Source organism: Saccopteryx leptura, chromosome 9, assembly GCF_036850995.1.
Source record: "Saccopteryx leptura isolate mSacLep1 chromosome 9, mSacLep1_pri_phased_curated, whole genome shotgun sequence".
NCBI classification, from domain to species: Eukaryota; Metazoa; Chordata; class Mammalia; order Chiroptera; family Emballonuridae; genus Saccopteryx; species Saccopteryx leptura.
This window is the reverse complement of record NC_089511.1, coordinates 18663991-18689175: the sequence shown is the minus strand read 5'-3', so window position 1 is coordinate 18689175 and position 25185 is coordinate 18663991. Positions and strand designations below refer to the sequence as shown.

Below are 25185 nucleotides of genomic sequence, written 5' to 3'. Positions count from 1 at the left end.
ATTTTTAGCAAAGAACCTCAGATCTAAGAATGCTCTAGTAGTTAGCCTTGTCACAGTAACTCCAAAGCCACTAACATATGGATATTATAAGTCACACATTTTTTTCCTCAGAGTAACTAAGACTCAATTTCTTTAATACTTTAAATAATCTTATATACGTTTGTACATTGGGATAACCACAGATCTAACACTAGGGAGAGGAAGTGGGGAAAGGGAAAATAAGCATCTGCCGTATATATGAGCGGTATGACCAGCACTTTCCCTTAAGTTGAACACTGGGGAAAAATAAGAGTTGACCAAACGACAGAGTGTTAAAGGGAGGAGAGTTTATTATCCATTTTTTTGACAGTAGCAATTTACAAATTTGAAAACCTCTAGAAGGGTCAGGATGAGTCCCGAGCAGTCAGCAGGCCCAGCCCAAAGATGCTTTCTGAGAGTTGCAGGTGAAAACTAAGGCACTCCCACTAAACAGACGACCTCCAGCCTCAGGTCAACATTAGAATCACTGCAGGGCTAACTTTATTTATTTACTTAAATTTATTTTATTGAGTTCAGTGAGAGGAAGGGGGAGGAGGAGAGAGGGAGAGAGGGAGAGAGGGAGAGAGGGAGAGAAGGAGAGCGGGGGCGGGGGGGGGGGCACATCAAGCTGTTCCTGCATGTGCCCCAACCGCGGAGCAAACCGGCAACCTGTGCTTTGGGATGATGCTCCAAGCAACCGAGCCATCCAGCCAGGGCTGCAGGGCTAACTTTAAATGCAGATTCCCAGCAAACATACAAAGAGACTCTGATCCAGAATGGGCGGGAAGTCTAGAAATCAGTATTTGCACTGGTGTTCCAGGCAACTGGAACACAGGCAATCGTACTCTACACTTTCAAGAGCACAGCACTAAAAGGGTAGGGTTCTCGCCTGACCTGTGGTGGTGCAGTGTATCCAGCTTCTACCTGGAACGCTGAGCTCACTGGTTCAAAACTCTGGGCTTGCGCGATCAAGGCACATATGGGAGTTGATGCTTCCTGCTCCTTCCCCCCTTCTCTCTCTCTCTCTTTCTCTCTTTCTGTCTCTCTTCTCTAAAATGAATAATTAAAAAAATAAAAGGGTAGGGTTCTTTCATGGCACATCAAGGTTTTAACATCTGAACCTTCCTATGGATGTTGAGTTAAAATCTGGTCCTTTATAACCTTTCTCCACTTTTTAAGAGGCACTGTCACTTCCCATCTTCCCTGCCTCATCACCCACTCACTCCTCATACTCTGCTAACATCACTCTCCTTAACCAAAACCAGCTCGCTCCAAATGCTAACATCCAGGACTTCTCTGGCCCTGATGGACACTCCCTCTTCCTGAAACACTTTCCTCTTTACTCTCTGGCCATTCCCTCCTGGTTCTCGGGCCTCCTCAGCTACCCAGAACTCCTTCCACCTTCTACCTTTCTCACTCCATGCTGTCTCTGAGAGCCCTGTTTCAACTTTCACTAACAACTGCAAATTATCTCCAGACTCACACATCTGCTCGCTGGCCTCTCTACTGGATGTCCAAACATCTATTTCTCCATCACCTTCCCTCCCCAACACCACCAATTCCTCCTGTGTTCTTAGGAAACAACAGTTCCATGCACCTAGTCACTCTAACCAGAAATTATGATGCTTCTTAAATTTTCTCTCTTCTTCCACCACCGCATCCTATCAGTTATCAAACTCAAGCTCCCTCAAAGCTGTCTCCTCCTCTCTCCACATCTACTGCTTCTGCTTTGGGGATCCACCCAAAGGGTCCACTTCCTCCAACCCACTTTCTAAACTGTTCTCAATTAGTGTTCCAAAATGCAAACTAATCCTTTTTCTCTCGTTTTACATCTCAATCACTCAGAAAATAATGTCTAAAATTTTTAGAAAGAAATATTTTTGAGCCCTTATTCTGTATCAGATATTATATTTCATTCAATCATCAAAAAATCCTAAAATAAGGGTCTTATGCTGAAATGTATATTACATCGAGACATAAACTATTTTTTTTTTAATTTTATTTATTTTTTAAAATATTTTTTCTGAAGTGAGAAGTGGGGAGGCAGAGACAGACTCCCACATGTGCCCAACCGGGATCCACCCAGCAAGCCAACTAGGGGGCAATGCTCTGCCCATCTGGGGCCATTGCTCCGTTGCAACCAGAGCCATTTTGGCGCCTGAGGCGAGGCCATGGTGCCACCATCAGCGCCCAGGGAAAACTTGTTCCAGTGGTGCTTTGGCTGTGGGAGGGGAAGAAAGAGAGAGAAGGGAGAGGGGTAAGGGTGGAGAAGCAGATGGTTGCTTCTCCTGTGTGCCCTGACCAGCAATTGAACCCGGGACATCCACACACCGAGCTGATGCTCTACCACTGAGCCAACCAGCCAGGTCCGAGACAGATATTATTACATTGTACATTGAGAAATATATTATTATACTCAGGCTCAGAGAAGTCAAGTAGCTTGGCCAATGTCAGAGTTGAGTGGCAGAGCCCAGACGCATTTTCATGTTCCCCTTCCTATATCTTGCTACCAGCCTTTGCAACATGACTCCGCCTACCTTTCCAGCATCCTTTCCCACCACAGCCCCGCCACTCCCCAGTCTAGCTCATCTGGAAATTTACATGGAATCCCACCTGCCCAGAAAGCAATTTCTCTCCATTTAGCCCAGCTGGTTCTTGCTGCACACATGAACTTTTGTGCCCATTTCCACTGACCTTTATCTCACTGTGCCATAATTATTTATATAAGGTCTACCGGAAAGTTCTGTCCGTTTTTGGATTAAACAAAATACAAATATTTCTTACGGTCAATAAACTTTATTAAATAATATAATTACCATTATTATATATTAATGATTTCTTGCCAGCGTGAGGGCAATTTGTATATCCATTTTTGAAAAATGTTTTATCTTTTGATGCAAAAAATTGAACCAGTGCTTTTTTGATATCTTCTTCATTTTTGAATTTTTTGCCCTTCAAAAAATTTTGTAAGGACAAAAACAAGTGATAGTCAGAGGGTGCTAAGTCCGGGAAATATGGTAGATGCGACAGACATGCTTCTGTAGCATTTCTTCCTTGTTGAAATTTGTAAAAATTACAGTGGCGTAAATGAACTTTTTCAGTAGCCATGGGTATACTATTGCTTCACACATAAGACTAACGTGAATCAACTCTGTTTTAGTTAATTTGCTACATCAGTATGTATACATTAAGTGATAAAAATAGAGAGGCACACATGCGCCAAATAAACATGTGCTTACGTGTTGAAACTTGTTGTGATAGAAACGGACAGAACTTTCCAGTAGACCTTATACATCTGTCTCTCACAAAACTGTCTATTCCATAAGAATGGGAACCCTTTCTTCTTCATTTTGGTATTCACAGCCCTAGAACGGTGCTGGCATGTCATATGCTCTAAATGATTGATAAATAACAGTAACTCACATACTTTTAAACATCCCTTCAAAGAAAAGAAAGCATTCTTCTATTTTTCAAGAGAATTTAACTATACAAAAAATGTGCCTGACCTGTGGTGGCGCAGTGGATAAAGCGTAGACCTGGAAATGCTGAGGTCGCTGGTTCGAAACCCTGGGCTTGCCTGGTCAAGGCACATATGGGAGTTGATGCTTCCAGCTCCTCCCCCCTTCTCTCTCTCTGTCTCTCTCTCCTCTCTCTCCCTCTCTGTCTCTCTCCTCTCTAAAAATGAATAAAATAAAATAAATGTTTAAAAAAAAGAAAAATGTGTCACCATTTAAGTGACACAAGTAAATGATTAACTTTCATAAAGCCCACTACTGCTACTGAACCTGGGGTCTTCTTTGCTCCACTAAACAGATCCTTTGACTCCCCACATAGGCATGAATCAGCCTAAATCCCAGACAAACCTACCTGGCTGAGCATACCTGCTCATGACCAAGACCTGCCCAGAAGCACTGGGTGACATCCTACATTGTACACTCAGACTGGATTCCAAGCCACCTGCTTTGTGATCAAGTGCCCCACCCACCTGCAGGCAACTGCAAACAAACCCTTGTTACCTGGCAATCTCCTGGTGGTAATCATAGTGCTCATCTTCCTCCAGCCACTCCATGGATCCTGTGGTTGGATTGGCCCGCCCACAGAAGACCTTCATTGTGCCAATCAGCTCCTCAGTTTTATCATTTGCCAGTTTATTTCGTGTGGATAGGTCAGTTGGTTAGAAACCTATTCACATCCTAATGCCAACAATGTAGAGGGAAAAATGTTAAAAGACAAAAAATCAAAAGAAAAATAATAGAAATCAAGAAGTTGACAAAATGGTCAAAGCCACTGAAAATAGTTAATCAGTATTTTCATTTTTCCAGCAAGTTACTTATTACTTGGTTTTATAGTCCACATAAAACATCAAAAACTAGAACACTTAAGTTCATAAAAGCTGTCCGGAAACTTCAGCAGTCCTCAGTGATTCCAACATGGTCAAATGAGCCTCAAAGGTACGTATGAGGAATAGCCTCAGGTTAAAGCAGGTGAGAAAGGAAAGAAAGTAGAGGAAAGGGCTGGTAGGAAAGAACAGAGAGAGATTGGGGTGGTGGTAAAGAAGTGCCACCCCCCTGGCTGGTTGGCTCAGCAGTAGAGCATCAGCCCAGCGTGTGGAAGTCCTAGGTTCGATTCCCGGCCAGGGTACACAGGAGAAGTGCCCATCTGCTTCTCCACCCCTCCCCCTTTCCTTTCTCTCTGTCTCTCTCTTCCCCTCCCACAGCCAAAGCTCCATTGGAGCAAAGTTGGCCCAGGCGCTGAGGACGGCTCCATGGCCTCTGCCTCAGGAGCTAGAATGGCTCTGGTTGCAGTGGAGCAATGCCCCAGAGAGACCAAGCATTGCCCCCTGGTGGGCATGCCAGGTGGATCCCGGATCCTGGTTGGGTGCATGCAGGAGTCTGTCTGTCTGCCCCCCCCCCCCGCTTCTCACTTGCAGAGGGAGAAGTGCCACCAATACTACTAAGGATAATAAATGTTTCGTTTGAAGAAAAACACATAGACCAATAGCCTTCATCTAAACAATAAATCACAGCTATAAACAAACATGGAATAATCCCAGGAATATAATGTTGTGCCACAGAAAAAGCAAGTCACAGAATACTGTAAGTTTACATTTATATAAAATTTGTAATTATGCAAAATAGAACAATACATTCTTCAGGGACCATACTAAAATGCAGAGCATGGAATAGAATAGTAGTTACCTCTAAAAGGAAAGGGAAATGGATGGGATCAAGGAGGGCCACACAGGGGACTTCAAAAGTAATATTCTTCTTCTTTTAAAACTTGGTGGTGGGTATACAGGTGTTCATGATACTGTCATTCTTTATGCCTCACTATCTTTTATAATAATTACTTATCTACTCAGTAGTATTTTAGACTACTCTTTTTTTTTTTTTTTTTTTTTTTTTGTATTTTTCCGAAGCCAGAAACAGGGAGGCAGTCAGACAGACTCCTGCATGCGCCCGACCGAGGTCCACCCGGCACGCCCACCAGGGGGCGATGCTCTGCCCATCTGGGGCGTCGCTCTGTTGCGACCAGAGCCATTCTAGCGCCTGAGGCAGAGGCCACAGAGCTATCCTCAGCGCCCGGGCCAACTTTGCTCCAATGGAGCTTTGGCTGCGCAGGGGAAGAGAGAGACAGAGAGGAAGGAGAGGGGGAGGAGTGGAGAAGCAGACGGGCGCTTCCCCTGTGTGCCCTGGCTGGGAATCGAACCCGGGACTCCTGCATGCCAGGCCAACACTCTACCACTGATCCAACTGGCCAGGGACAGTAGTATTTAATTTTAAAAGCAATTTTCAAAAACCTTTCATCTAAATTCCTTCAAATAAATAAAATGCCACCACACAGAAAAAATGTCTTGTATGGCCTTTTCCCACAAAGAGATCAATTGCTGAAAGACGAAGAACACCTCAGCTCAAAGTCTGAAGGTACTTCTTAGCAGGAATGGGCTCTCCCAACACCCTCCCTCTTACCATTCAGAAAAGAGCAAGTGTTTTACACTCCCCTTCATTTCTTGTTAAACACTGATCCATCTTCAGGAACCCTGATTACTTTTTGTGGAGGAGGTCTCTTAAATATTCCTCAGGCATTTTACTGACTTTGTTTTCAAATGATCTAGACTAAGTAAACATTGAATTCTTATACAAGATGATGGGAAACACTCTTATCTGAAAAGACTCAGGCAGTCACTAGCCTAGTTCAAAGTAGTCAATCTGTCTTTCAGTAAAACTCAAATTTTAAAATCCCAGCTTATCTACTCTCTAATCTAACGGCTCTCAAACTTTCTAACAACCTTTTAGTAAGATGTATTTTACATTGAGTTGCAATACATACAGGCACGTATAACTCAGTTTCACAAAACAGTACATGTTTAGCCTTCCAATGGGCAAGGCCCTCTGACATATTTTATCCTGTTTTTAATTGATCATGAACCACTAAACTGATTTTGTAACTCACCAACGGTTTGCAACCTAGTTTGAAAACCATCACTAAAGTCAATTCTGTACATTTCATACCCTAATACTTCTTTGAAAAAGATTGAGTATCTAGAACTACCAGAATATTTAATATGCTTTAGAAAACTGTGTCCAACAAATACTGCAGTGAAAACAAAGGACCCCATCTCTCAGAATGTTCAGGAAAGGCTTAAAAGATGGCTAGGATTTAGGTGGGCGTGGGGATCCGGTACTTCATATTAGAAAAGTTTAGGCTGTCATGCAGTGGATAAATCAGTTTAGCTGAAATGAAACTGAACAAGGAGTCAAACATATTGATGGGGTCCAGACTGCGGAGAGTCTAACAACCTTCATCCTGTGGAATTCCCTTTTTGTCTTGTGATGTTGCTGTAGGTATAACTAGAATCACAGTATCTTTTCAGAAAGTCATAGAGGAATGTTTGAGAAGGGGGAACCATGTCCTGTAACCTCTCTGGGTGAGGCACTATACATCTCCTACGGATAAGTCTCTTAATCTATTATGACTTGTCCTCTCCCAAAAGGAGAACACACTCCAGATTCAGGAGACAGTATGATCCCCTCCTCATTCTTCAGGGGCTGTCAACTCATGTGGTCATTTACAAAGAGGGAATGGAAACGACCACGCCACTCTGTCGCTGAGGGGAGACTCCAGGTACGTCCTATGAACGAACCATTTCACCGCCGAGACGCTCCACCCAGGGGCCCAGCAAGCCGCCATCACCAGAGACGACTGCAAAGCCGGGGCGCGCCAGGAACCCCGCTCTACCGCCCGCCCAGGCTCTCCCCGCTACTCCATGCAGACTCCAGAAAGGTCCTCCAGGGTCTCGCAGAGCTGCGTACTTTGGAGTCCGAGAACGCCGACGCCAGGACCTGCCGCCAGAGCTGGAGCTGAGAACAAGAAGCTGGCTGCATCCGGGACTCCAAACACGACCCCACCTACCCAACATGCCCAGCGCCTCACAGGCCACGGGTACCTCTCCGTTCACTTCCGCCGCCACCGCCACATTGCCGCGGCTGACGTGAGGGGGCTGAACTTTTCTACTCTTGCCGAGCAGGCCGGGGGGCGGGGCCCGGAAGCAGAACTTAAACGCTCTCGCGTCGCTCCCCACGCGTTCCCACAGTGCTCCGCGACAGCTACTATGGAGGCCGGTAGGACAGGGGTACTCCGTGTGAAGCGGAAGCGCAGCGCGGAGCCCGCCGAGGCTCTTGTCCTCGCTTGTAAACGCCTCCGGAGCGACGCGGTGGAGTCGGCGACCCCAAAGACGTACCCCGAGGGTCTGGAGAAAGCATCGGAGAATAATGTCTTCCAGTTGGTGGCCACCGTGCGCTCCCAGGTATTGGGCCGGGATAGACTCGGAGTGGAGGGGATCTTAGGGCGCATCTGGAATGAAAGTATTCCGGACCCTTACACGAACCCCTGCTTACGCCGGCACCCCTCTCTCCTGCCCTTTAGGAAGAGCCGGTCCAGCCGCTTTTGCGGGCCGCCCTACGCCCGTCCCGGGGCAGCCAGCAGCGTATCCGCCGCGAACTCCGCGCGTCGGCTCGGGAGATCCGGCAGGAGGGCCGCTACAGGGTGGTCTCTAGCCGCCGATCCTCGGAAATTCCTTCGGATGGCGTGGAGTCTGAGTACGTGAGAGGAAACCGAGAAGCCGACGACGACTCAGGTTTCCAGCTGTTGGATCTAGTCCACGAAGAAGGAGACTCAGAGGCCTCTGCCGCCGGATCCTGCAAAGTGAGTACACGCCCGAAGTGGAGTCTGGGCTTCCCCGGACAGGTAATGTCAGGAATCTGGGCGTTAAATCAGCACACAGTTAAGAAGATGCACACGGCTTCACTTTTTATTAATGGATGATCCCTCCAACTAGATAGCCTCGTGTTTACAGATTAGGTAATCTATTCAACAAATAATTACTGAGCGCTATATGCCAGGCATTGTTCTTAGGTTCTGTGGATATAGCAGCGAGGACCAAACATTCAGAAAGAGAAAAACAAATTCAATGTCAGATAGTGGTATGGGCTGTAAGAGTTGCAGGGAGTTAGGAGCAGGAGAAGAGTAGTTCCATTTCAGAGGTCTCACTGAAAGAATGACACTTGAGTGAAGACTTGAGGGAGGTGAATGGCAGAGCATTGTGAATATCTTGGGCAGGCGCATTCCAGGCTGAGGACCTGCAAGCTAACTGTTCTGAAGTCAAGTTTGATGTTTTCAGAGTCATTCTGGGGCCCAGTAAACTGGGGGAAAATAGTAACAAAAAATTGGGGAGAGTGCCTGACCTGTGTTGGCGCAGTGGATAAAGCGTTGACCTGGAAATGCTGAGGTCGCTGGTTCAAAACCCTGGGCTTGCCTGGTCCAAGGCACATATGGGAGTTGATGCTTCCTGCTTCTCCCCCCCTTCTGTCTGTCTGTCTGTCTCTCTCCTCTAAAGTGAATAAATAAATAAAAATAATAAAAAAAAAATTTGGGAGAGGATGTCTATTAGACCCTGTGGAATGTCTCAGGACCCATTGCCTTTTCATCCTGAGATAGGGAATTAGTGAAGGATTTTGAGCAAGGTAAAGATAGAAAACTTATCAGAGGGAGATTAAAAATCTTGGGTAGCATATCAAGTCTGAGGCGGATTTAGGTCCAAAATGCATACTTAATCCAGTGTTCTTTCCACTGTATTATATCTATTTATTTATTTCAAATATTTTATTTATTGATTTTATTGGGGGGGTGAGAGTGAGAAGTATCAACTCATAATTGCTTCACTTCAGTTGTTCATTGTTTGCTTGTTATATGTGCCTTGACCCGGGCAAGCCCAGGGTTTCAAACTGGCGACCTCAACATTGCAGATTGAAGCTCTATCCACTGTGCCACCACAGGCCAGGCCAGACCACTCCATTATATTTAATGTGTTTTGTACCAGCTTCCAGAAAACAGTGCCTGTATGCAGGAAGACCATAGAAATAGAAAGTCCTCAGCCTAATGCATTCTCCCTCTTAATAAACATTTAAAATGTTTTCATCCCTTTTAGAAGTATTTTAAGTTTAAAAAGTGAAATCTTAATATAAAATACATCAAGCAAAACATATTTAATCCTGATGCTACTATACCAGGGTAGCAATTTGAGCATGATGTCATTCTTTTACCAAAACTAATTCCACACTGATTCATGAGTTACCAGTCAAATAATTTTTTTTTCCTCTTTTTTTTTTTCTTGTATTTTTTTTTTTCTGAAGTTGGAAATGGGGAGGCAGTCAGACAGACTCCTGCATGCACCCAACCGGGATCCACCCGGCATGCCCACCAGGGGGCGATGCTCTGTTGCAACCAGAGCCATTCTAGCGCCTGAGGCAGAGGCCACAGAGCCATCCTCAGAGCCCTGGCCAACTTTGCTCCAATAGAGCCTTGGCTGCGGGAGGGGAAGAGAGAGATAGAGAGGAAGGAGAGGGGGAGGGGTGGAGAAGCAAATGGGCACTTCTCCTGTGTGCCCTGGCCAGGAATCGAACCCGGGACTCCTGCATACCAGGTCGACGCTCTACCACTGAGCCAACCGGCCAGGGCCACCAGTCAAATAATTTTTAAAAGAAACCGGTGTTCAGTGGAAGTGAATCAATAGTTTGATTTTATAAGAAAAATTAGTAGAACTGAAGGACATGAACACAAATTTTTCTAACAATGTAATATAAAGTATTAACACATCAAAAATGTTTTTTTAGAGTAATTATTTTAAAAACATGAATTTAAGCTGAAAGCAAACTTGAGGTTTTATGCCAAGACTAGCATGGGAGGCCCTGACCAGTTGGCTTAGTGGATAGAGCGGTGGCCTGATGTGCAGATGTCCCAGGTTCAATCCCCAGTTTGATCCCTGGTTAGGGCACACATGAGAAGCAACCATCTGCTTTTCTCCCTCTCCCTTTTCCCTCCCCCTCCCGTAGTCAGTGGCCTGAGTGTCATCCCAGGGCACTGAGGATAGATCGGTTGGTTCAAGGTTGATTTAAGCATTGGCCCCAGATGGGGGTTGCCGGGTAGATCCAGCCCTGGCGCATGCAGGAGTCTATCTCCCCTACTTTCACTTGAAAAGAAAATAATAACGGGAAAAGTTGTTAATAGCACTGCTGGCAAAGCTGTGATTAAAATGGTACATGAAGACCTGGGGTGGCATAGTGGATAAAAGTGTCAACCTGGAATGCTGAGGTAACTAGTTCAAAACCTCCGGCTTGCCAGGTCAAGGCACATTACAAGATGCAACTACAAGTTGATGCTTCCCACTCCTCAAACCCACCTTTCTCTCTCTCTCTCAAATCAATAAATCTTTTTTAAAAATGGGACATGGATGTAGTGCTTAAAATTGATGCCAATCTTCCAAAACAGCATGGTTTTATATAACAGGAATCCTAAAACTAGCTTGGAGCCTACTTTAAAACTTACTTAAATTCATTTTTATTGTTTGCACTCTAAAGCCATTCAAAATTCTAAAGAAATTAAAAAATTCGTGATATCATTTCTGTGCCACATTATAATGGGTTTTTCCTTAAATTGACACCATTTTTTAAAACAAGTAAGTGGCAATAGGAAATCTGAAAAGATGAAAATATTTGGTTCATTTTATCTAGTTATCTCACCCCCAGGATTTATCCTAGGGAAATAACAGAAGCAAACAGTTGTAGTATCAACAAAAGCTGCTATTAGTTTACTAAGTAATTATTATACATCAAGTATTGTGCTAAGTACTTATTTTTGTGGGTTTTTAAAATTTATTTTAATCCCCACAAAAACCCTGTGAGATAGGTCCCCCTTTTTTTTTTTTTTTACAGAGTCAGAGAGAGGGATAGACAGACAGGAATGGAGAGAAAAGTATCAGTCATCAGTTTTTCATTGTGACATCTTAGTTGTTTATTGATGGCTTTGTCATAGCCATGACTGTGGGCCTTCAGCAGACTGAGTAACCCCTTGCTTGAGCCAGAGACCTTGGGTCCAAGCTAGTAAGCTTTGCTCAAACCAGATGAGCCCGTGCTCAAGCTGCCGACCTCGGGGGTCTCAAACCTGGGTCCTCCACGTCCCAGTCCAACGCTCTATCCACTGTGACACCACCCGGTCAGGCGAGATAGGTACTTTTATCTCCATTTTCTTCTTTTTTTATTTTATTTTATTTTTTTATTTTATTTTTTTGTATTTTTCTGAAGCTGGAAACGGGGAGGCAGTCAGACAGACTCCCGCATACGCTCGACCGGGATCCACCCGGCATGCCCACCAGGGGGCGATGCTCTGCCCATCTGGGGCGTCGCTCTGTCCCGACCAGAGCCACTCTAGTGCCTGGGGCAGAGGCCTAGGAGCCATCCCCAGCGCCCGGGCCATCTTTTGCTCCAATGGAGCCTCGGCTGCGGGAGGGGAAGAGAGAGACAGAGAGGAAGGAGAGGGGGAAGGGTGGAGAAGCAGATGGGCGCTTCTTCTATGTACCCTGGCCGGGAATCGAACCTGGGACTCCTGCACACCAGGCCGACGCTCTATCACTGAGCCAACCAGCCAGGGCCTATCTCCATTTTCAAATGTGGGAAACTATGCATTCATTGCGATGCGTACATCAAGGCTAGAAATTATGTCTGAGAAATTGACAACATAACTACCTGAAACTTTTAATTACCATGAAGACTGGCAAGATGGGAAAATACTTGTATATGTGTTTTTATTTTTATTTTTTTTTATTTTATTTCATTTTTTTTTTTTATTTAATTTTTTTTAGTTTATTCATTTTTAGAGAGAAGAGAGAGAGGAGAGAGAGAGACAGGGGGGAGGAGCTGGAAGCATCAACTCCCATATGTGCCTTGACCAGGCAAGCCCATGGTTTCGAACTGGCAACCTCAGCATTTCCAGGTCGATGCTTTATCCACTGCGCCACCACAGGTCAGGCCTTGTATATGTGTTTAATGGTAGAAAATGCTATGTGTAGTATAATTGAAAATATGGGTAAGCATACAGACTACACTTAAAAGTAATTTTTAATAAAAATGTGTTCATTACAGGAAATTTGAAATATATATATATATAGCTAAGAAATATGGCTGCATAATCTGTTGGACTGAGGGCTGGGGACTTATGAGTTGGAGCCAGAGCTTTCCTTATAAAGAGCTTTGAGGTTGGCTAATAGTCTGCACAAAAACTGACATCTCTAGTTCCTTTTAACTTTGGAGCAAAGATTTCTCTTTAGCCTATGATAGAGAGCATTGGTCTCCCCATGTCTGCCTTGACCATGGGACACCCCCAGTTCCCCATATGGTATCTGATTTTAGCTGCACAGCCTCCTATGATGAACCTGTTGAAAGGGGTCACTTGCAGATGTCTCTTTGGTTTCCAAATTGACTTAGGCTACCCAGGATAACATAGCCTTTTGCACCTGGAGTACATCTTACCTGGGCCAGTTCCATTCTGGGGCAATTCATCTTGAGCTATTCTTTCTAGCAGGAAATCAATTATAGGGGGAATCACTCTTGGTTGTGATAAAAAGCAGGGTGTCGGCCTGACATGTGGTGGCGCAGTGGGATAAAGCGTTGACCTGGAACACTGAGGTTGCCGGTTCGAAACCTTGGGCTTTCCTGGTCAAGGCACATATGGGAGTTGATGCTTCCTGCTCCTCCCCCTTCTTTCTCTCTTTCTCTCTCTCTCTCTCTCTCTCTCTCCCCTCTCTCTAAAAATCAATAAAGAAAATATTTTTAAAAATTTAAAAAAAGAAAAAAAGCAGGGTGTCAGTGTGGGCAAGTCAAGTGGTAGGTGATGGCTGGTAGTAATCATCAGAGCCCAGGAATCAACCTTAGGCCCTTATAGGAGGCCACATAAAACATAGACCCATCTGAGAATCAGCTATAGAAGCATTGCAAGTTTCTATCTCAGAAGAACAAGGGTTTTTTTTTTTGGGGGGGGGGGGATAATTGTTTTTTTAATCTCATAGCTAATTAAGAAGCTAGCGGACTATGGGATAAGAATATTAAATCTAATAGAGAACTATAGGGAGGTTTCCTTCACCCAACTCTTAAGTTCCTTCTCTTCAAACATCCATGTTTAATTCATGTATGTTATCTGCCGTTTTCTTTATAGACATCTGACCCAGAAGTGATCCTCTGCAATTCTGTCGAGTTGATCCGTGAGCGGTTGACTATATCTGAGGATGGAGCAAGTGTTGGGCACCGGGAGGAACCAAAGGATGACTATGTGTATGACATTTACTACTTGGAGACGGCCACTCCAGGATGGATTGAGAATATCCTCTCTGTGCAGCCCTACAGCCAGGAGTGGGAGTTGGTAAGGGGACCCATGAGGATGAGGGGCATGAGGCAGCCTCAGCAATTCTGTAGTCAGGGCAGTTTGCCTCCCTGGGTTCCAAACCTGATCAACATTGTTCTTGTTCTCGCTTAAAGGAAAAATTTATTCCAAATGCCTTTAGGAACCTGGGTTTAATTCAGGGAATTTTGGGAACAAGAGTCTACATTTATAATTTCTTCTCTTAGTAAATATTTTACAAGGTTGCAACATCATCTTTATTGTTTATTCCTACCCAAAAGGGGGCAGAGAATGTGTGGGGGCTTAAAATAAAGACAAAATAAAGCCAGAAATTTTAATACAAATTAGAACAAAACCTTTTTTAGTTGTATCCTCTAAGAGGGGAAAATCTTGGATTAAGAAAGCTAATTTCCTGACAATCATTTTTCTTAAATTCTAAAATGATTAATGAGAGAAGTTCAGGTGTTACCTGTCACACTCGTACAAGAAAAGCACTTTATACCACACCTGTGCTACAACCATAGTCTAAGTCAGGCACTCACCTTGGACTACGCTTAGTCCCTTCTTTTCCCTTCCTGCACCCCTCACACTTGGGTTTTGGTTCTGGTCTTTGGCATTACCTGTAGTCCATGTAATTAATCCCTTACCCACCTGACTGCCCTTTGGCAGTTTGAAGATCATCTGGGCGTTACTTTTTGGTGTTCAGTCTGTCCCACCAGGAATGTGGTACCTAGAGCTGGACTTCTGAGTGGAGTAGGGCCAGCATCTCCCTCTGTAGTCTAAGTGTAGCCTCTTGTGCAGCAAGGTCAAACTGACTCTAAGGATGCCTCTTTTTCACACAGCACCCTTAAATGACAATTCTCCAAGTTGGTTTGCTAATAGCTTCCCCCAGAACATAACCTTCGATGTTTTGACTTACACTTGTGTTTGTGTTGAGATGTGCAGGTGAATGATGACCAACAACCAGAGGACATTTACGAAGATGAAGATGATGAAAACAGTGAGAGTAACTGGCGCAATGAGTACCCAGATGAGGAGAGCTGTGATGGAGGTGAAGACTCCAGAGGTAGGTGGGCAGCAGCCTCGGGTGGAGACTCAGGAATGAGCACAGTTGTAACAGGTCCATCCCAACTGGCTTTCCTCTGCCATTGAGCTCTAGTAGCTCAACCACAAACTGTTGGTGTTTTACTAGAGGTGCAATGTCAGTTAGGCGTGGGTTAAAATCCTCAGTTCTGTTATTGCCTAGCTGTGGGCCTTAGGCAAGTTACTTCACATCACTGAGCCTCCTTTTCTCTCCAGTAAAAGAATATTGCACCAACTTCAGGGGTTGAGAGCAAGTGAAGCATCTAGCTCAGAGTCCTTTTCCCTGACTAGTCTAAGAAAGTATTGGAAAGGTTCAAAGTGTCAACAGAAAGAATTTCTTTATGTCTGTTAATGGAAGAACAGTTAAACTCTAGAATATTCTACTGGGTAAATGGCTATAATACGTTAAAAGGGGCAAGGTTCAAAATTATAATATGACAACAGTTATAACCCAAAAAAATCCTGTATTTAGGGGAGAAATGACAAAATATTCCAATGTTAAAAGACTTGTTTTAGATATTAGGACTCAGTTTTTTTTAATTGTTCTAAATTCTCTTTATTGAACAAGTATTTTTAAATGGTAAACAAAAAAACAGACCTTTTTGAGAAAGGAAGGGACTCTGATAGTCACCAAAAAAACCATGTGCCTGACCTGTGGTGGCACAGTGGATAAAGCGTCGACCTGGAAAGCTGAGGTCGCCGGTTCAAAACCCTGTGCTTGCCTGGTCAAGGCACATATGGGAGTTGATGCTTCCTGCTCCTCCCCCTGTTCTCTCTCTATCTGGCCCTCTCTCGCTCTCTCTCTCTCTCTCTCTCTCTCTCCCCCCCCCTCTCTAATAAAAATGAATAAATAAAATCTAAAAAAAAAAACAACCAAAAAAACAAACAAACCATGCAGTCAGGAGTCCATTCCTTTTATCTCATTCTAGGATCTGATGACTACAGCAGCCTCAGTGAAGAGGAAAGAGGCAACAGCAGACCACAGATGTGGAGTAAATACCCTTTGGATGTGCAGAAGGAGTTTGGCTATGACAGTACTCATGACCTGGATTCAGACTGAGGATCCTGTGATCCATGAGGTTCTATCACAGGCCCTTGAGGGCTCTGACTGAACTGTCTGCTGCCCTGTAATGGATTTCCTAGCCCTAGCGTAACACATGGAAAGAAAAAGCATGTCCAACAGCACCATTCTACCAGTGAAAACTTGTGCTGAAGGAGCGTGTCTTCTATCAGAACTAAGGTTCAGCTTCCCCATACCACCAAGCTACCCGCCTCCAGTAAAAACCTGTTTCTTTTGATAAAAGGAATCTAGAAGGGCTGGAGTGGGTCCCTTGTAGCAGCACAGACTGGAGAGTAATGGCCATTAGGAAAGGAAGTAGAAACTGCTGCGCTGTGAGGGGTTTTAGTTATCAGTTGTTTCTACTTCCATTTTCTATGAGAATGGTTGTCAAGATTGCTGTCTTTAGCAGTGATGCCAAGGAACAGGGTATGTGTGAATAGGATACTCTGCATTTAGTAAAGACACTTTAAATATGGGAGCAAGTAATTCCCTTAAAATCTTTTAAGTCTGAGCATATTAGGTGTTTCCCCATTGTGTTCCCTCTTTCCCTCTCTCTTCCCTTACTCAAAAAGGGGAGTTAGTGATAGAAGTTTTAGAATTGACCTTGGGCCTGGCCTGTGGTGGTTGGTGCAGTGGAGAAAGCGTCGACCTGGAATGCTGAGGTAGCTGGTTAGAAACCCTGGGCTTGCCTGGTCAAGGCACAATAAGCAACTACTATGAGTTGATGCTTCTCACTCCTGCCCTCTCCCTTTCTCTTTCTCCGCTCTCTAAAGTCAATAAGTAAAACTAAGGCAAATTTGGAAAACGAAAGCACATCCTGAACTTAGCTCTCCATTGAGAAATGTTTAACAATTTACAGCACTCACTAAAAACTACCAACAGGACCATTTTTTTCCCCCAGAACTTGTATCTCATATAAGCAAATTCTTTGTCCCTACCCTTTCCAAACCACAGATGCCTTAACTCTCATTGAGTTGGCATTTAGTCTTATAATGTAACATTGTGCAGTAGAACTTTCTGCAAAGATGAATATGTTCTGTATATGCACTGTGCAGTAGTCGCCACTACCCACTTGTGGCTGAGCACTTTAATGTGATTAGTGCAACTGAGGAATGTGCATTTTTATTTTAACTAGTTATATATGTGGCTAGTAGCTACTATAGTCAGTGCAGGTCTAGGTATTCAGTACACAGAATCTTCTATTCAAGGTGTGCCCTCTTACCCTGTGACTATCATGTGGGAAGGTGAATTATAGGCAATGTCTTCCTACCTCTTAAGATTTCATAAGCATCTCTAATTTTCCATCCTGCCTTCACTCTTTCTTTCACTGTTCATTTGTAAGTCGGCCTGCATGGAGTTGTTAAACCTGCCAAAATGATTATGTGTGTGTGTACTCAGTCTATTACTGTGGCTGTAAAATCCAACAGACTATCCCATCCTAATTATCCACAGAGGTACAATTCAGTGTTGCAAGTAACAGGCAGCAACTTGAATGTCCAATACTAGTCATTTTAGTCTCCTGTAGGCATAGAAATGAAGAATTAAAAACGACTCAACCATCATAATGCGCTTACTGCTATTTATATACTTACTAAGGTTTGCCAACATCAAAGGACTGACAACTTCACAAAGTGTAACACTGCAAAAGGGATTAGCCCACCAGGAGGACTGAGGCTGATGAACAAAAACTTCATGGAAATTAATTCCACCCCAAAGCTGGAGTGGAGGACGTCTCTGGCTTCCCTCGCTCAGAGGGGTTCCTAGGAAAAGTCTGTCCAGCACAGAGGGGAAGAATGCAGTCTGCATCCAGGAATCAGAGGATGACATGGCTCATTAAGCAAGTATTCGGGCGCCTGAGGTGTGAGGCCCTTGCTTCCCCCAGGAGTCACTGGGGAACAGCAAGTTCCTGGGATTGGCTGGTCATTTACTTGAGTGAAGAAAGGTAAAACCTGGCTCAGGGACCCTCAAGACAGGCACATTCTACTTAAAGGATTAGCTCTAGAGGACCCCAGGAACAGGTGCCAGCGTGGCTCAGGCAGGAGTCATGTTTACACAGTCTGGGCAAGTCACTGCACAAGACTCCCTGTTAGGAATTACTGTGCAAATCCCCAACCTGTGATAATAGGAATGTCCTATGTTCTCACAGATGCTTGCCCTGAACCAAAAGCAACTGTGAGCATGCTCCCCTAAATTGTCTTTATTGAGCAAGTATGACCAAGGTTTCTTCTCTGAGATGGGCCAATTTGGTGGAGAAAAAGGTCAGAAAGGAAGGTTGTCTCATAATTTTTGTCTTTACCAGTGATCAATTCTAAAACCTAACACAAGAAGAAGCCCACGGGTGTGCCAAGTCAGATAGTTCTGAGCCCAGGATGACTGGATCTGGGGGTATCATAGGACAGTTGTATAATCCAATGCAGCCATGCTGCTCATGCGGAAGCATCCATTAGGCCAAACCTATTGCTCTGGCCTGACCTGAGTGCTAAAGAGCACCAGAGTTGGTTGTTTCTAATGCAGTCTGTTGAGGAGTCAGATTGAGGTTGAAGCAGCTTTTTCCCCGGAGTCTTCACTGATCTTCACAGGGAAAAAATACAAGTCCCCCAAAAGTACCCAAGTCTTCCTGAGACTGCAGCCCCAACACGCCTCGCACAAGGAGGCAGGCAGGAGAGGAGTGCACTATCCTGATGACCCACACCAAGGTGGCTCAGTATAAACAAAGCCTGGTGTTGGGGACAGAAGAGGAGGATGCAGCTTGGGGTGAGGTTTTCAGAAAAAGAAATGACCACTTCTAGCACCAAAGTGGGCTTGCGTGGGTCTGCACAGCAGTCCCTCACACTGGCCCTTACAGGGAGGAACAAGCTATTTGGTGGCTTGGGTCCATGAGACAGTGACAGCAGAAAGAATTCAGGTGATCCACCTGAAGAAGTTTCTGTCCTTTAAAGTTCATATCAGAAACCCAGAGGTTTACTTTATCAACTAGGACAAAGATAAGGTCTCAAGTAAAATAAAGCATTACCCTTTGAAACAGCAATATTGCCGGACTTCTGACTCATGAATTTGTTCAACTGTCCTTGTGGAACCTGAGCCAGGTGTTTATAATATGTGACCTATCTATATACTAAAGTGGAACAGGTACATGAGTAAAAAAAATCTTTAAAAAAATAATCTTTAAAGTTCACCTTTGCAGGTAAGACTCAACAGAAGATTGTGTTAAAACAAATCAAAAATATCTGTGGTCAGAGTCTGATCCACCACCACGTAGAGACACCTCTAAGGACAGAGGGAATCAGCTTTGGGTACTTTGAACTTATAAACAGCTTTCTGCATCCTGTAGATGAATGAACATCAGTGCTTTGCTAGAACTGGTGTTCTGAATTAAATTACATCAATAAATAATGGAATACAACCTCAGGGAAGGCTTTTGAACCAGAGGAAGAAATGGTAGCATTTCAAGCCTCCAGAGTCAGGTGCCTGGACCTGGTCAGAGGAAAATTACCCATAAAAGCAGAAATTCCTGATTTAAACAAATATAAAATTCAGAAACCATCAGGCACAGCTATTAAGCTAGCTAGCACTCCCTCTTCCTGCAGAGCAACTCACCAAGTGTCTGTAAGGGCTGCACGAACAAACCAGTAACAAAACCACCATTCCTAAGTCCCATACCACCATCCCCTCTGCAGTCCCCACCTTCAGTTGGCCCCAGACTCGAGTTTCCTCCCATAGCTTACCAATAAGAATGACGACCTGAGGGGGCCATCAGCCCTGAGTCCCCTTACATAATGTGGGCCAACAGGCTCCTTTAGTACAAGAGGGTGGGCCCACACAGTCTTGTCACATGGACTTTGGTGGCTGTGGCCACAGGCCTCCAGGGACTTCACCTCTGGCCCCTAGTCAGCTTTCCTCCCAACCTTTTTCTCTTCAACCACATCCAGCTCAGTCAGGACGCAAACACAAATCTTCTGGATGACTTTGGTGACGGCAGCTAAATGAAAAAAAGATAATTTAGCAAACTGACATTGAGCTACAACCCCAGTCTGAACACCACAAGGCTGATTAAAGCACATATGTAGCTCCTTCCCCACCTCTCCCTTGGGTACTTGTGCCAGGCTTTGCTCCTCTCTCCCCAACAAGCCTAAAATATCCCCAGTCCCATGCCCAACCAGAGTCTGATGTGTGACTCATTTTCCATATACATTGCACTTTCAGGAGGTAGTGTTTTTTGCCTGACCAGGCAGTGGCACAGGTGGACAGAGCATCAGACTGGGACGCAGAGGACCCAAGTTCAAAGCCCCGACGTCGCTCAGTCAATGAACTTACTAAGGTGCTATAACAAAGAATTTTGATGCTTCTCATTTTCCTATCTGTCCTTCTCTCTGACACACACACACACACACACACACACACACACACACACGTAGTGTTTTAACCCCAAAGTAGGACTCTTAAGACAGAACTAAAGTGATCACATCAAGATCAAAAGAGAAGAAATCATGTGGGGCAGCCAGGTCTTATGGCCTCCATCTCTAATATGGAGGGAGCTGTTAGCCACCACCCCCACCTCTGTGCATCTGTGTATACGCATGCACACACGAGTGACGGGCAAAGAAGCTCACCCATGATACTCCGAACAAAGAGTGGCCTCCGGGACTCTGGAAGATAAACACCCAGGAAGTAGACGGGGACTCCAGAGAGAGCGATCCCAATGCCAATGAGGGAATTGATGCTGTCACCAAAGAGGGGCACAATCACCAGAAACAAGGAGCATATGCAGAACACGATGGGAAAAAACAGGCTCAGCTGAAATGGAAGGAAGTGAGATATTAGGTCAAGTGGGTGGGGAAACATGTACGGGGAAGAAGGCACATTAGGCAGAGAGCCCACCCTTCCTAATCATCCCAGAGCCACTGACCTTGAGGGGCCGGGGCCGCTCTGGCTCCTTCCAGCGAAGGTAGAGCTGTCCAGCAACAGACAGACCCACAAAGAACCAATAGTTGAAGCTGAAGTAGTTGATGAGCTGGAAAACATCCTCCACTATGAGGTAGATGAGTGACATGATGCACTGGAGGAGAAGGAAGGGAAGGAGGGAGCAGGAGAGGGTAATGTCACCACCAGGGACACCACAAGACTCCACCGTCCAACAGTCAGCATCAGATCTGCTCAGGGCTGATTTAGCTTCACCAGATTATCTCTGGTTCTCTTCAGTGCCCCCTTGGCATCAGAAGGTCCATTCTCCACCTTAACCTTCAAGGTGGCATCTCTACCTCTTCTTTTGGGGGCCCTTCCTCCATCAATACCTCCCTTCTTTTTGCAAACACATCCATAGTAACAAGCACTGCAGAGAGTAAGGCCCCCTTGCTTCAACCCACCAACCTTAACATGAATTACAAGGTGCCCTCTGGACCTTTACACATGGGCCCTAACTACCTGGCATACAAATGAGCAAATGCCTCCAGAATCATCTCTCTTGTCCTGGCAGCTTAGAAATGCAGATTAGCAAAATGGATCCATAACCCTCAGGAGAGAGGTATGGCTGAATTTGCCCTCTGGAACAAAAGAGCTCTAGAAGATAGAAGTCAGGAACAGGTCACCTTTGCTTAAACTTCAAGAATATGGAGTTCCATAGACCCATCTTTTCACCCCAGATTATCAACAAAGGATTTAAAATAAAACGAGCCCACCTGACCACACAGTGGCACACAGTACACAGCATTGGCCAGAGGACCCAGGTTCAAACCCCGAGGTCGCCGCCTTGAGCACAGGCTCACCAGCTTGAGCATGGGGTTGCTGGCTCGAGTGTGGGATCATAGACATGAACCCCTTGGTCGCTGGCTTGAAGCCCAAGGTTGCTGGCTTGAGCAAGGGGTCACTGACTCAGAGCCCTCACGTCAAGGCACATATAAGAAAGCAATCAATGAACTAAGGTACTGCAACTATGAGTTGATGCTTCTCATCTCTCTCCCTTCCTGCCTGTCCCTGTCTGTCCTCCCTCTCTCTCTTTCTCTCTCGCCCCCCCTCCTCTCTCTCTCACTTAAAAAATAAAATAAAATGACCTGTCAGATCTCCCTAAATTTATCAATTTAGTACTATCCCAATGAAAACGTTGAGATTTTTTTTTTCTCATTTTGACAAAATGATACAAGTCATCAAGAAAAATAAACATGAAAATTGGCAGGAAATTCCAAGGGGAAATAAACTAAAGAAGCACCCTCTTTGTTTTCAGATATTCAGTATAAAACTCAATAATGAAGCTTGGTGTTAAGGGGGAGGATTAGTTGAGATGATGATACATTTAAGGGGCATTAAAAATTAAAAAAAAAAAAAGGGGCATATCATTATAACTTGGTGTATATAAAGCCTGAAAAAAATCTATTATTTTTATATACTAAAAATTTGAAAACTGGAAAAATGGATTATTTAATAAATGATATTACAAGATAACCTGGAGATGTTTTCTTTGAACATATGACCCTGATTTAATAATGTCACCCTATTAAAATTAATTTAAAAAAAATGATAACCAAAATAAATAAATTATATTTGCATAGCTGGCTAGCCATTTAAGAAAAAATTAAGTGAATCCCCAGTTCACTTCATACATCAAAATATAAATTCCAGAGGAATTTTAAATTTAAACTTTATTAATGAAACCTAGTTACAAGAAAAATGAACCGTTTTTCCAATCTTGGAGTAAGGACTTTTTTTCTCAGGGTCCTTGTTAGCTTTTATCTATATAGTACTTTAGTGCAAGTTAGAAAATGGTGGTCCTTCTTCAGGACTTTGCATCTGTCAGAATACTTTCATAATTTGCTAATTTTGTTGGAATAAAACACTTTACTGCCATCTACTACATATGAATCTATGATGTCTAGAGATCCCTATGGTGGCTGGTATATAACTGGTCTGGCTTCTTTTCTAAATATGATATACTAATCTTGTTAAAAAGAAGGAGATTGGCCTAACTAGGCAGTGGTGCAGTGGATAGAGCATTGGCCTAGGATGCTGAGTACTCAGGTTTGAAACCTCAAGGTCGCTGGCTTGAGCCCAAGGTCTCTGGCTTGAGCAAGGGGTCACTGGCTCAGCTGAAGCTCCAGTCAAGGCTCATATGAGAAAGCAGTCAATGAACAACTAAGGTTCCAAAATTAAGAATTGATGCTTCTTATTTCTCTTCCTTCCTGTCTGTCTGTCCCTCCATATCTCTCTCTCTCTCTCTCTCTCAAAAAATAGGAGCTTGAACAAGAAGCCACTGATGATATAAAAGATAGAGAAATCTTACAAGTTCATTTTCATATTCTTTTATAGCATTTGCCTTCTCTAATATGACTATGTTTTACTTTTTTATTTTAAAATAATTTTAAGAAAAAAGAAGAAAAACTGAGAAGCTCAGGAAGTGTCTCAGGAAAACTAGTATACCTCCCACCCAACAGACTCCGTGTAAAGTCAACAGGAGTTGCAGAGAGATATGCCAGTTCCCACACTCCGCAGCAGAGCTTACATTGAACAATAAAGCAGGGATGGGTGTAAAACGCTCAGCGTGGATCATGGACAGAAGGTCTGGGAGGTGGCCCTCACGGGAGCCCACGAAGAACAACCTGGAGGGACAAGAATGTGTCAACAGGATCCTTTCACTCAGCCATGCAGCCTCTCTCCTCACTCAGACACACCAGGCACAGAGCCCCAGAAAAAAAGCAGGGGGCAGTCTCTCAGGAGGATCTTATGTTCTCCATGCACGCCCAGTCCAACCTTCCTCCTTTACCCACAGATGTCTCCACCCTCCTTCAACCAGGAGCACCTCACAATTATCCATAAATGCCCTACCCAATTACCTATTGAAACCCCAGACACCACCATCACCCACAGACACCCCACTTCTGTCAAGCACAGATACCCCACCACCACCCAATGGATGCCTCACCCTGCCTTCATTCACTGGCACCTCAGTCCATCCCACCAGAGGTACCTTCATTCTGCCATCCCATCAATTTCATACTTAACACAATGGCTTTTTAAAGAAAAGCAGCCAGACTTCTGTCCTCATCTATCTTCTCTGAACTCTTGACATGTGATAGGACAGGGCAAGCCTGGAGCTCAAAGAGAGCCCAGGTTTCCTCTCTGCACCTAAAGAGCCCTAATGACTGGGAAACAGAGCAGCAGAGAAATGAGCGCCACCTGGGGCAGTCAGCGTCACCATGGAGCACACTGCACTCACCAGGCTTAAGGGTAGGCTGGGGAAACACAAAGCTTCACAAGAGATGACCAGCCACATCTGGGCTTAGAAGAAGAGCTGGAGTTTGCCAGAAGGTGAGTGGGCAGGTGGGGAAACAGCATGGGCAAAAGAGGCTGGGAGGCATTAACAGTATGGCTTCTTTGAAGGTTGGTGCTAAAATGCCTGTAATTCCAGGATAAGGTGCGTGAGGAGTGTGCTGGGAAGAACCTGCACATGAGGCCATGCTGTGGAGTCTGAACAAGCAGGAGACAAGCTGTGGCTCTGCAGGAAGGGGCGGACAGCATTTGATGCAGGACACTGGTAGCAGCACGGAGGCTGACTAGAACAGGGAGAGACTCGAGTATCGACCCAGGCCAGATAAGAAGGTCATCCATGATCACTTTCCCCTAAGAGAGGAGGCCTGAATGAGGGCTGATGCCCTGGCTAAGGTGAAGAATTGATGCTAAGGAGAGAACTGGACAGATACAAAAACCTCAGATCAAATCTGGTGATCGTGTGTGTGTGTGTGTGTGTGTGCACGCACATGTACGTATACTGGGAAAAGAGGGTGGACACCAAGGATAAAATCAAGAAGGAGGACTGACAGTCCACAAAACCACAACTGGACACAAAGCACATGTGGGGGTGCATACTAAGTTTGAGACACTCATGGATCTATCTAGGTGGAACCACAAGAGCTGATGATATCATCCAGTAAGGTGTCACAGGGCAAGATGATGGAGTTGGCTGACGAAATTCATTTGTACTAAGTAGAAAAAAAATGTGACCAAGGGGATGCTGAAAGGGAGTAATGTGCAGGTGAAGCAAAGGTGTCTAGTACAAAGCCAAAAGACAGCTGCATGGGTTATAAAGTAAAACAGAAGAAGGTAACAGAGGCAGAAACAATTGTGCATTACCTTGACAACACTGCGGTCCCCTTCATGGGCAGGTCCCAATTCTTACTCTCCTGAGTCCTCCCCAACCCCATTCAGTCAATGCCAAAAGATAGCTGAGTGAGGTGAGAAGGCGCCTACCTCCTAAATATTCAAGGATAATTGACAAGACCAACTGGGATGTCTTGAGTATCAATAAGAAT

General features: G+C 44.6%; 3 protein-coding genes across 6 annotated transcripts in view; 1 reads left to right on the top strand and 2 right to left on the bottom strand.

Moving 5' to 3' along the window:
* The window catches only part of PRMT7 (protein arginine methyltransferase 7), a 58057-nt gene extending 50503 nt beyond the window's left edge, over positions 1-7554 (bottom strand). The window contains exons 1-2 of one of the 3 annotated variants that reach the window (XM_066348917.1): positions 7432-7554; positions 4035-4211 (exon numbers count right to left, since the gene is read on the bottom strand). In XM_066348917.1, coding sequence (XP_066205014.1) covers positions 4035-4129 — 95 coding nt within the window. In that variant the 5' untranslated portion in view covers positions 4130-4211; positions 7432-7554. Of the gene's footprint in view, positions 1-4034; positions 4212-7162 lie in introns of all 3 variants that reach the window. The other 2 variants (XM_066348915.1, XM_066348916.1) reach the window with 2 other exon arrangements.
* A 76-nt stretch (positions 7555-7630) lies between these two features.
* SLC7A6OS (solute carrier family 7 member 6 opposite strand) lies at positions 7631-18600 on the top strand. The gene is made up of 5 exons (XM_066348922.1): positions 7631-7825; positions 7945-8223; positions 13564-13767; positions 14692-14812; positions 15759-18600. Exons 1-5 carry the CDS (start codon positions 7631-7633, stop codon positions 15887-15889), a joined length of 930 nt encoding a protein of 309 aa, XP_066205019.1. The 3' UTR covers positions 15890-18600.
* Positions 16793-25185, bottom strand: part of SLC7A6 (solute carrier family 7 member 6) — a 48757-nt gene continuing 40364 nt past the window's right edge. For both annotated transcript variants that reach the window (XM_066348920.1, XM_066348921.1), the window contains exons 7-10: positions 23379-23475; positions 20796-20945; positions 20500-20683; positions 16793-19868 (exon numbers count right to left, since the gene is read on the bottom strand). In XM_066348920.1, coding sequence (XP_066205017.1) covers positions 19774-19868; positions 20500-20683; positions 20796-20945; positions 23379-23475 — 526 coding nt within the window. In that variant the 3' untranslated portion in view covers positions 16793-19773. The remainder of the gene's footprint in view (positions 19869-20499; positions 20684-20795; positions 20946-23378; positions 23476-25185) is intronic.